At 37.9% G+C, this 11,850-nt stretch overlaps 1 protein-coding gene across 2 annotated transcripts; it reads left to right on the top strand.

Annotated features, from left to right (window-relative positions):
* Nucleotides 1-3,909: 3,909 nt before the first annotated feature.
* Nucleotides 3,910-10,442, top strand: LOC143862414 (BTB/POZ and TAZ domain-containing protein 1-like). Of its 2 annotated transcripts, none has more exons than XM_077373460.1 (5): nucleotides 3,910-4,101; nucleotides 4,326-4,459; nucleotides 4,698-5,001; nucleotides 6,605-6,927; nucleotides 7,509-9,626. In XM_077373460.1, exons 1-5 carry the CDS (start codon nucleotides 3,967-3,969, stop codon nucleotides 7,588-7,590), a joined length of 978 nt encoding a protein of 325 aa, XP_077229575.1. In that variant the 5' UTR covers nucleotides 3,910-3,966; the 3' UTR covers nucleotides 7,591-9,626. The 2 variants fall into 2 exon arrangements, with proteins under 2 accessions (XP_077229575.1, XP_077229574.1); XM_077373459.1 differs by lacking the exon at nucleotides 7,509-9,626 and adding an exon at nucleotides 9,654-10,442 and having other exon boundaries at nucleotides 3,914-4,101.
* Nucleotides 10,443-11,850: the final 1,408 nt, after the last annotated feature.

The following is an 11,850-nucleotide window of genomic DNA, read 5'->3' as shown; positions in this document are numbered from 1 at the left end:
GTTGGAGCAAAGGCAGTTTTCCAAGTTGCAGACTATGATAGGAAGGTGATAGTACCTGCGTTGGGAAGGACAGATCGAGATCCCCCCTGCAAGGTTGTATTTGTGTTCAAAATTAGATATCTACTGTTGTAAAGGATTACTTAGATGTTACACCGGTACATATGATTAAAAAGAACAAGAGAGGGGAAAAAGAAAAAACTATAGACCGGTAAGAATATTAGAGGAAGAGAGAACTATAAAAAAAATGATTTTTTTGTATAAAATACATGCTAGATGAAGAAGACGAAGGGAAAGAAGAAGAAGAACCTGAACAAGAAGAAAAATGCAACGAAAAAAATTGAATAAATACAGAAAAAAAAACCTAAAATACAGGCAAGAAGAAATGGAAGAAAAAAATACGAGAAAAGCAGGGAAAATATGAAAACAAACAATAAGCTTGGGCGGGCCTGAGGTGCTCATGCTCAGCCCATGTCTATACAACGGGCTACGAGCCGAGTTCGGGCCTGACTAAATTAGAAAATTTGTTTGCCCAAAGTCCAAAACTGGCTTCGGGCCGAGTTCGGGCTTGCCCATCAACCCAATGCCTAAGTAGTTGCAGCTAAAAGAGTACAAACATTGAGCTGTATTTGCAACTAAAAGAGTACAAACATTGAGTTGTTTTCGCATGTAAAAGAGTAATTGAACAAACATTGAATAAGACATACCTAACTATTCACTTGCGGCTAATTATTCACACTATAAGAAGACAGCACTACAATGGTTCATTTACAGCTAAGTATTGGCTTTTTTCAAACAAATTTTACCATGTAGTCTTATTCAATCAAATCTACCATCTAGTCTTTTAGAAGACGTTCTGAGTGATTTATTTGAACTATACAATGTTTTCCCCGAGTTATTTACATACTAGAACAAATCAAAAGTTTAAGATGTGAGTTCGATAGTTGTATCCTCTATTGAATTTCTTATTATTTGGATATGCTATTTTGGGGAAAATCTATTGGAAATTAATAGGGATCATCCCATGTAGGGGTGTAAATGAGCCGAGCCGAGCTTGGTCCGGCTCGGCTCTGCTCGTTAAGGCAAAACTTGGGCTCGGCTTGGGCTCCGGCTCGAGCTCGGCTCGGCTTGGCCAGGCTCAGCCAGGCTCGCGAGCCTTAACGAGCTTGTTAGTGGACCTGGAATCAGTCTGATCTGTTTAATTTTTTCCCATAAATTGGAGCTCAATAATCAGTTTTGGACTCACAAATGGTTTTCAAAATTCAACAAACAATGACTCAATGAGATATTTCATATTTGGGATGTCTTTTGATTAGAATCATACAATTATACAGAAAGACAAAACCCTGAATAAAGACAAAATCTCAAATTGATTTTGATACTTTTAGTGGAAAATCAGAAACTTTTTTTAATGTTTAGTCCCACTTGGAAAGCCAATGGAAAGTTGGAAACCTCTTAATTAAATTAGAAATTTCTCAAATTACTAAACTAATAGTCTAATATAGTAATATCTAATTATCTATGGTTTTAGACTTTTAGCCCTAAACGAGCTTTTACGAGCTGAGCCGAGCCGAGCCAGGCCTAACTCGGGCTCGGCTCGTTAAGGCAAAACTTGGGCTCCGGCTCGAACCAGGCTCGAGCTCGGCTCGGCTTGGCCAGGCTCAGCCAGGCTTGCGAGCCTTAGCGAGCTTGTTAGTGGACCTGGAATCAGTCTGATCTGTTTAACTTTTTCCCATAAATTGGAGCTCAATAATCAGTTTTGGACTCACAAATGGTTTTCAAAATTCAACAAACAATGACTCAATGAGATATTTCATATTTAGGATGTCTTTTGATTAGAATCATACAATTATACAGAAAAACAAAATCCTGAATAAAGACAAAATCCCAAATTGATTTTGATACTTTTAGTGGAAAATCAGAAACTTTTTTTAATGTTTGGTCCCACTTGGAAAGCCAATGGAAAGTTGGAAACCTCTTAATTAAATTAGAAATTTCTCAAATTACTAAACTAATAGTCTAATATAGTAATATCTAATTATCTATGGTTTTAGACTTTTAGCCCTAAACGAGCTTTTACGAGCTGAGCCGAGCCGAGCCAGGCCTAACTCGGGCTCGGCTCGTTAAGCTTAACGAGCCGGCTCGGCTCGGCTCGTTAATGATTCGAGCCGAGCTTGAGCCGAGCCCTTAACGAGCCGAGCCCGAGCGAGCCGTTTAGCCCGAGCCAAAATTGACACCCTTAATCCCATGTCAATCTGTTCGAATTCAATTGTCGCTAATATAACAGATTAAAAAATAAATTAACAAAAGACGGGGTGGAAAAAATTCGAGTTTAATACGGTATTGGATAAAAAATCGTAATATAAAAGGTCAAATAAATGAAAACATGAAAAAAAAATGCCATTTAATAAATGTAGCAAGGGTAAAAATTTGCATTTAACACATTTAAACATGTTTAAAATGTGTTTTAAAACATTTTCCTTTAAGAACTAAGTTTTTTTCATGGTAAATAGTTTTAAACAAGGTATTAAACGAGGAACCAACAAAACACATTTTTTATAGAAAAAAACACCATTTAAAACGAAGTTTTGCTAACTATGGTCATGCTTCTCAAGTCTGGATGTACAATACAATTTGATATCTTTCGAGGGGTTTTTTTTTATTAAAAAAAGAAGAAGAAGGTAAGTGCGCTTATTCATAACAATTGCCATTTTGCAAGCAAATAGGGAAGAAGGTGGGCCCCCAAAATGTATGGTCCATATTGAAAAATAGTTACACCCAATGCCCAGTTCCAACCCTGTTAAGAAACCACGGCAAATGCTAAAATAAAACTCACTTCTACGCTTCTTCCTAAAAGACACTTATTGGGTCACAATTCTACACCCGATTGCAAGATCTGATCCGTTGATCTGAAAGGCACCCATAAGGCTGGCTAAATTCCATTGGGAACATGTTGATCCGATGATTCTGGGCTCTTGATCCATCATGCCTCATGTAGGTCCTGTTTGGATTCAAAGAATTTTCCAGAACAGTTTGGAAAGGAAAAACATTTCTAAATTTTTGTACTATTTTACACACACACAAAAAAAAAGATACTTTAAACCAACCCAATTCCTTGATTACTCAGAGGGAGCTTCAATTTATAATAGGGAAAACGGTTCGTGAGCTAGAGCTCATATAAGCTTATATGAGTTAGAGTAATCATAATCATAACATTTCCCTCTAAATTATTGAAAGAAAAAAAATATTCCTAAGAAAAACAATTCTGTTAGAAATGTTTTTCCTGCAATCCAAACATGGCCTAGGGCTTGGCTAAGAAAAGCAAAACCGTTGATCTTAAGCATGGAAGTCTGTAAGACCGTGTAAGATCTCCTCATGATGTTCTACAAGATCAACGGTCATGATCTCTCGCATAACCTTCCAAGACCCGAATATTGCCTTTTACAATCGATTATAAAAGTGACTTTATGCTTTGTCTTCCTGACAGAAAACATCTTGTGTTCTTTTCACAAGCCGCCCAAATGGAACGGTCAAGATTGTTTGGCCTAAAGATTGATCGGGTCATTTTATCACCACGTGTAGGGTAGGTAAAAAGGGACAAGGAAGGAAATATGACACTTTCTGGCCTTCTGACACGTGTGATTAGGGCTTCCACGAATACACGTCATTGCTGACGGTGACTTATTTTGTGCTATTCAGGTTAATAAATAATAATAAAAAAATCGTAAAAGAAAAATCCCAGAAGGAACCCAAACATAAAACTTTATTAAGAAAAAAAATTAAACAAATGGAGATGATAAATTCGCACACACTGTAGGATAATTCGCACCCCTTATAACGTCTTATCCACGTGGGGCGAAAATTTTTCTTGACTCTCTGCCTCTCTGGCTGTCTCTGTCTTACAGACTAGCAAAGTTTGTCTATAGATAGGGAGAGGCGGCTTCGTGGGAGAGACATATCAACATTTTCATGGAACAGAATCAAGCCCTCTTTCCGATCAGAATTCGGGCCGGGAACTATGGATTTTCCGGCGAGATCTCTAATGCCGACGTACGGATCATCACTTCCGGCGGACTGAAAATCCCCGCTCATTCAATCGTCCTGGTACTCACTTGTTCTATCTATACTTTTACCTTCTTAATCGAGATTTTGATCTGGTTTTTTTTTTTTTTTTTTTTTTCTGAACTTCCGATCTGATTATTATATTTTCTGATCTCGATATTCAGATGTATATGACTCAGTTATATACTTAATTAAACAAAAAAGATGTTTAGATTGTGAAGCTCTGATGATTTTTCTTCTTCTTTTTTGTTCTGTTGGAAATGAAGGCAGTGGGATCACCGGTGCTGGAGAAGATATTGGATCAGCCGAGGAAGCGTAGGGATTCAGAGGACATAATCCCAATTCTAGGTGTCCCTTGCAATGCGGTCCTCGCGTTTGTTAGATACCTCTATTCCTCCAGGTCAGTATCAGAGAGATAGAGAGAGATTTTGATTTTGCCTACTATCTTTCATTAAACAGCACCAGATCATCTAAACCGTCAGATGATTGGTGGTTAAGTGGAACCCACTAATTTTACGACACAATACAGTAATTATAAATACAAATTACCCTGAGACGTAACTGAGTGAAACTCTTTGTCAATTTTCCTTGAAAAAACAAAGGATTGAAATTGACCAAAATGACCCCTTTTGTTGCAGATGCTCAGATGAAGACATGGAGAAATATGGGATCCACCTTCTGGTTCTATCTCACGTCTTTTCAGTGGCTTCCCTTAAGCAAATATGCACCAAAGGCTTAGCCGATTTGGTGACAGTAGAGAATGTGGTGGATGTGCTCCAACTGGCAAGGCTCTGTGATGCACCATACCTTTACGTGAAATGTATGAAGGTTATATCCAACGATTTCAAGGCTGTTCAGAATACAGAAGCGTGGAGATTCTTGCAAAATCATGACCCTTGGCTTGAGCTCGAGCTCCTCCAATATCTCGACGAGGCTGAATCGGTAATAATATAATACTAATATCCCTTCTCTTATTTTCTGGCTTGTATTCCAACGTGTGATGTAGATTAGGGGTTTTTGCAAAAGGAGTCTTATACTTTGCTTTATTTGCAAAAAGACTCTTTTAGAGTCATCACATTTGAGTGAAATTTTGCAAATTAGGTCATTCCATCAATTTGTGACCAAAATACCCATAGTGGATTGTTTTTTACTTATAAAAGACCAAAATGTTGGGGATCCAGCCTCTGGCTTAATGGTAAAGGCTTTTGGCCATCCACCTTGAGGTGGGGTCGATCCCAGCTTACCAACCCAAAAAACAGACCAAAATGTTACCAACCCAAAAAAACAGACCAAAATGTATATGTAAGAAGATGATAATCACCTAGTTAAAAGACCAAAATACCCTAATGCTCAGTAATATGTTTTGCTAGGGTGGATTCCACCAAATCAACTCAAACTCATGCATCAGCTGGGCCGACCATTTTGCCTCATGTTTTGATTAGGGGTGCAACTTGGGTCGGGCTCAACCCGAACCCAACGGGTTCAGCCCAATTTTGGCTCGGGTTGGGTTGGCATTTTCTCGGGTTGGGTTGGGTTAGGGTTGAGGCCTCGGCAACCCGACCTGCCCCGAACCCTACCTCCGTCCTCTAATTTTATCATTATTTTCTTTGGAGTATGTGTTTTTCTTGTATTTTTATGTTTGTAGCTAGATTAACCCGAACCGGTTGACTATCCTCAACCCGAGGCTCAAGTTGGGTTGGCTTAGGGTTGAGGAAATGCTATCTCAAGTTGGGTTAGGGTTGGCCTCAACCCAACCCGAGTTGCACCCCTAGTTTTGATGAGGTAGGTCCCGCGATCTCCCCCCAAAACCATGTAAAGGATGGGGCCCATCATTTTACGTCTCATATTTTGTTGGACTTTATTTTTTTTACACCCATACATAACATGATAGGTACCCAAAAGTAGATAAGAGGAAGGTGAAATAATGGTTCGATTGGAAACCAGTCCCTCGTACAATAGCACGAAATTAAGTTAAAAATCTTCTCTCCATTTCATTAAGAGATAAGAAAATATAAACGTCTACAATGATCTCAATAATCAACACAACTAGGACTCTACAACCAATCAGAATTAAGAATAATAAAAAGATAAATACGATACTAACAATCCTATTATTTAGGTTTCCTAATCGTAACCACTCCTAAAATTTATTTGGATTTCCTAATCGTAACTAAAAATCCCATAAAATCTGGAACTTAACATAACATGGGCCAAGAATGCTAGCATAGAAATGATATTCTCACACCCTTGAATCAAAACACCATTGACCGTGCAAGGTATTTTGGTCATTTTATAATGTATCTTTTGTCTTTTCAAATACAATGACATTTCGGTCTTTTTACAAGTCGATTTTGGTCACAAATTGATTGCATCACCTAATCTTCAAAATTCTATGAAATGTCTATTTGCAAATTGTCAAGCAAAAAGACTTTTTTTTTTTTTTTTGCAAATAAAGCAAAGTTTAAGGCTTCTTTTGCAAAAAAAAAATCCCTATACATTATACTGAAACTCAGTGTATTAACCAATTCTCTTTCCATTAAATCAGAGGCAAAAGCGAATAATTCAAAACAGAAGGTGTCAGAATGTATATCTACTTCTAAGTGAAGCAATGGAATGCCTCCAGCACATATTCACAGAAGGGTGTGCCAGTGTTGCTCCATACGACAAAGAGCCCAACGAAAGCAAAGGCCCCTGCAAAAACTTCTCTACTTGTAAGAAGCTTCAACTCCTCATTCGTCACTTTGCCACTTGTACGAAGAAAATCCCAGGTGGGTGCTCTCACTGCAAAAGGATGTGGCAACTACTTCGTCTTCATTCCTCAATCTGTGACCAACCTGAAGGAGATCCGTGCAAAGTTCCTCTCTGCAGGTAGGATTTTAATTTCCTCTTATTTGGGTATATTTGATGAAGTATAAATTATTAAATAACATTAATTTTAACAGCTTAAGCTTTTGGAGTAATTGGTTGTTCCACGTGATATAGGTCCCTAGCCTCCTAGGTTTAAAACCCAACAGCTCATTGATATTAAAATTCCATTCCAACCTAAGAGGGGCCACATAAGCCACGTATGATGACAAAAAGAAGAAGAAAAGATGAGCCACATGTGAGGGAGAGTGATGAAGTATAAATTATTCAAGGGTTTTGCTAACGTAACGTTTGCCCTAAGGGCACCTGTTAAGGTGCATTGGGAAAGAGATTTTTCAATCATTTTACACATACGTTCATACTTTTACGCCTGTTTTGAGATTTCTTTATAAAAATATGTGTAAAATCTCTTTCCCAGTGCACCTTAATGGGTGTCCTTAGGGCACTCGTTAGCAAAATCCTTTATTAAATAATACCAACTCTAAAAACTTAAGCTTTTGGAGTAATTGCTTTTTTCACATGCTATGAGAACTATTGCATGTTTGAAACCTAACAACTTCTTGGTATTAAAAATCCATGTTTAGGGTCATCCCAAAAGAAGAACCACATGTGTCACATGTATGGCCAACCCATAAAAGAAAGGCCACACGTGAGTGGGAGTGTTGAAGTATAAATGATTAAAGTGTTTTGCTAAGGGCACTCTTTAAGGTGTATTGGGAACGTGTTTTTACACATGTTTTGAGAATGTTATGGGATTTTTATTAACCATTTAAGACTTTTTCGTATGAAAACACATTCCCAAGGTGCACCTTAACCAGTGCCCTGTTATCAAAACCCATGATTAAATAACACCATCTCCAGCTCGAGCCTTTGGAGCAATTAGTTGTCTTAACATACACCGGAATTCTCGGTGTAATTTTGCTTTTGCGGTGGGTGTTTGTTGACGAAGATGGTGTGAAGTATAGAAAACGTGTCAACAACCTTTTTTTTAATATGGTGGGCCTTTAGGAATCTTGTCTTTCTGGGAGTCCAGTGACCAAACACAAAAAGATTGAAATTATTATAGGGGACTGATGTTTACCTGCACCCAGCACGTTTATTTTGTATTTCAGTCGTTGTCAATTACAAATTCCCAACGACCACCTCAGCTAGACCTGGCAAAAAGTGACCTGGACCCGCCCGTAAATTCCGGGTCCGGGTCACCAATATGTGACCCGTTTGAAATTGACTCGCGGGTCCACCCGGCCCGTCAAAACTGGGCCGGGCGGGGTGGACCCGCGGGTGCCCGTAGAGAATTACAAAAGTTTTATTTTGGCTATTTTTCCGTAATTGTCATAATTTTTTAATTTTCTTTGTAGTTTTTTTTGGTAATTGTCATATTTTAATACCTTCTTTTGGTTTTTTTTTGTAATTTTTAACTTTGCTTCCATTTTTCCAGTAATTTTTCATTTAAAACTTAGAACCCGCATGATTATTATATATTGCTAGCCACCTTTGCGCAACTCGTACTTCTGCCGAGCTTTGCATCAAAGGATGGGTGACAAACCGAAAAGTAGCCTCGGCGAAGGTAGCTAGCGAATCCCTATACAAAAAAAAAATCTTAAAAAAAATACGTCAAAAATCAGGGTGACCCGCGGGTTTGGGTCCAAGCTCAATGACCTGTAAAAGGTTCCGGGTCATTTTGACCCCGGCCCGTTTGACCTGGGCCCGTACGGTACGGGTCAAACCCGGCCCGCCCGTTTGCCAGGTCTAACCTCAGCCAGCCAAAGAAGTTCTAGAATAAGAAGAGAGATGTATCTATCAAAAGAAAAAAAAAAAAAGACCATGCAGAAAGTCACTTCTACAGTCAATGGTAAAAGTCAATTTTTGTATCATGAATCTACCCACGTGGTCCCATGCTTAATATAAAGGACTACAAAAAAAAAGGGTTTATCTTTTCTTGGGAGAATCCTAAATGAGGCTTCATGGATCAAGGGCTTAGGATCATATAATGAAGGTGTTCTCAACGGCATTTGGTTTATCAACTAGGCTAATTACATCAACAAAACAACGTAGAAATTCTTTTAGCAATGAGTATTAAACTGTCTTCTTTTTATCATTTTCCGTGGATATAATCAGGAGATTTTATATTGTGTGAGCCTTTATAGTCCAGTATTTTTCAAAAAGTACCATACGGCCCACACCATAGGAGGATGATCCAAATTGTCCATTTAATGGGCCACAACGTAAATAGGTTGTGGCCCAAAAAAAAATCCATCAGATGAACCCAACCCTCCGATCTATAGAGGTTTCCATAGTAGGCAATTCTTGTATGGATATTTAGATCGAAGGGCTAGGACCATCCTATGGAAATTTGTTTTTGGGCACAACCTATTTACGTTGTGGCCCATTAAATGGACAGTTTAGATCATCTGATGGTGTGGTCCATACAGTAATTTTTGAAAAATACTGGCAGGCTTACACCATATAAAACCTCCATAATCAGAAAGGATGTCCTACACACGTGTGGGTTCCAACAGTGGATCATTTTCAGGTGATGGAGTCCCCATGTCTCAACCATCCAAAAGATTTGCACAGGAATAATCAATGTATGCGATTACAATGAAACTATTAAGGATAAATCCCCTGTCTATTTACAACTGCTCATCATTCTTTAGTCCTTTTAAAGACTGTATTTGTATTCTGACGTAGTGTTTCATTGTTGGGGTTGGTTGTGTATATACATACAGGCATTTCAAGTTGAGAATGCTGGAAGAGAGGAAAGGAGAAGATGGGAAGTGGAGACTATTAGTGAGGAAGGTGATGTCTGCCAAAGCTATTTCTTCATTATCCAAGAGAAAAAGAGTAGAAGTGAAGGTACAAAGGACTTTGAACGTGGACGATAGGCATCATAACCAAATTTGCATTGATTGCTTCTAAGCACCCAAAAAAAAAAAAAAAAGGGTTGGAGGCGTGCATCGTAAAAATGAGTTGGTTTAAACTATTTCTTCATTATTCGACAGCAGCACAATTTTTAAAATGTTGCTGTTGGATTAAATATCAATAAACCTTGGTGCAATAGTGCCAATGAGAGGAGAATTGAATAGCATGTTGCAGGTATATTTCTGTGTGTAATAAAAAGTAGGAAGCTTATAGAAATTTTGGCCTTTCCGGAACTTTCTCAGAAAATTCCTGCAACGGGCCATAGGAATGAAGAGTCAAATTCTATGTTCATGTCTCGAGGCACGCAATCCATTCTATTCTATTCTATTGTCCGTACGGACGTGGTAGACAAGAAGGGCTGAAACATGATTGTATGTTGGGATTCGTTGGAAACTTTTACAACTTCCAACAGATATATGCAACTTTTGTTAAAGAAAAAGGTTTGTTTTACAAGGCATCACTTACCCTTAATTTTGGCCAGTTTTTAAATGCCCACCTCTACATCCTTTAAGATATGAACGGCTGGAAGGTCTTTTGTGTAAAAGGATATAAATGCTCTTATTTGCTTTAAGAAGGCCAAGTATTACTTCTTTTTAGTCATTGAAAATTTATTCTTTTATTAAAGAAAGTAAATTATTAGGGAATTGCTAGCGTCCATTGCAAAGGGGTTTTCGCGGCTGGTCTGTCGCACGTCATACCAGCCACCTTGTGAATGAAGACAAAAGCTGTTGTCTCCATTCACGAGGTGGCTAGTCTGACATTCGACCCGCGAAAAGCCTTTTGCGATGGACCTTATCAAATCCCTTTGTTAAATCAAATATTATTTAGATTAATTACTTGTTCGGCAACCATTCTATTCACTCTTATTTTAGAATCAAGTATGAGAATGCATTTTTTTGTGTCCTTCTGGCAACAAAATTGCTTTGGCGGGATTTTTTTTCTTCTGAACGGTATCCAGTTTTAGAAATGTTTTCTAAGTACCTAACTATTCACATCGGCTAATTACTCACACTATATGAAAACAGTACTACAACAGTTCATATACAACTGAAGAGAAATTATATGGTGGCCGACTGTCAAAATCACAAGGGCAGAGTGTCAAAACTCTGCCCCTTGATTTTTTATCTGGTCAAACCCACATTTTTTACTTCCCACTTAGATAAAAAATCAAGGGGCAGAACCTTGTGATTTTGACAGTCGGCACCATATAAATTCTCATAACTGAATATTGGCTTATTCAAACAAATCGTACCATGTCGTCTTATTCAATCAAATCGTACCATGTACTCTTTTAGAAGACGTTCTGAATGAATTATTTGTGATATACAGTTTTTTCCCGGAGTTATTACATGCTAGAACAAATCAAAGGTTTAAGATGTGATCGAGTTCGATAATTGTATCCTCTATCGAATTTCTTATAATTTGAATATGCTAATTTTGGGGCCAATCTATTGGAAATTAATAGGGATCATCCCGTGTCAATCCGATCAAATTCAATTGTCGCTAATACAACACATTAGAAAATAAATTAACAAAAAAATGGGATGGAAAAATTCGGATTTAATACGGTATTGGATAAAAAAACATGATAAAAAACGGTCAAATAAATGAAAACATGAAAAAAGGAAAAGAAAAAAGGAAGTGGTATATGCGCCCCTTTTGATTGCTTAGGACACCTAGCCGCAGTGTACGTGGCAATCCCATTGAATCCTTCTGACGTGAAGTACATCTGCCGCTCTGCGGTTATTGATACATTGTTGCTGGGTGTCCCTAGTAATCAAAAGGGGCGGATATATCATTTCCCAAAAAAATGTCATTTACAAAGTATTGCAGGGGTAAAAAAAATAGTATTTAATACATTTCAAACGTTTTAAAAATGCGGTTTAAACTTTCTTCTTTAAGAACTGAGTTTTTTCATGGTAAAAAGTTTTAAACAGGGTATCAAACGGCAAACCAATAAAACATTTTTTTTTTTTAAATACACCCATTAAAACGAAATTTTGC

This window comes from Tasmannia lanceolata, unplaced genomic scaffold (genome assembly GCF_043159265.1).
Source record: "Tasmannia lanceolata isolate RefF3 unplaced genomic scaffold, GAP_Taslan_0.1 ptg000037l, whole genome shotgun sequence".
NCBI lineage: Eukaryota > Viridiplantae > Streptophyta > Magnoliopsida > Canellales > Winteraceae > Tasmannia > Tasmannia lanceolata.
Note: the sequence above shows the minus strand (reverse complement) of the source record. Positions and strands in the feature narration are given on the sequence as shown.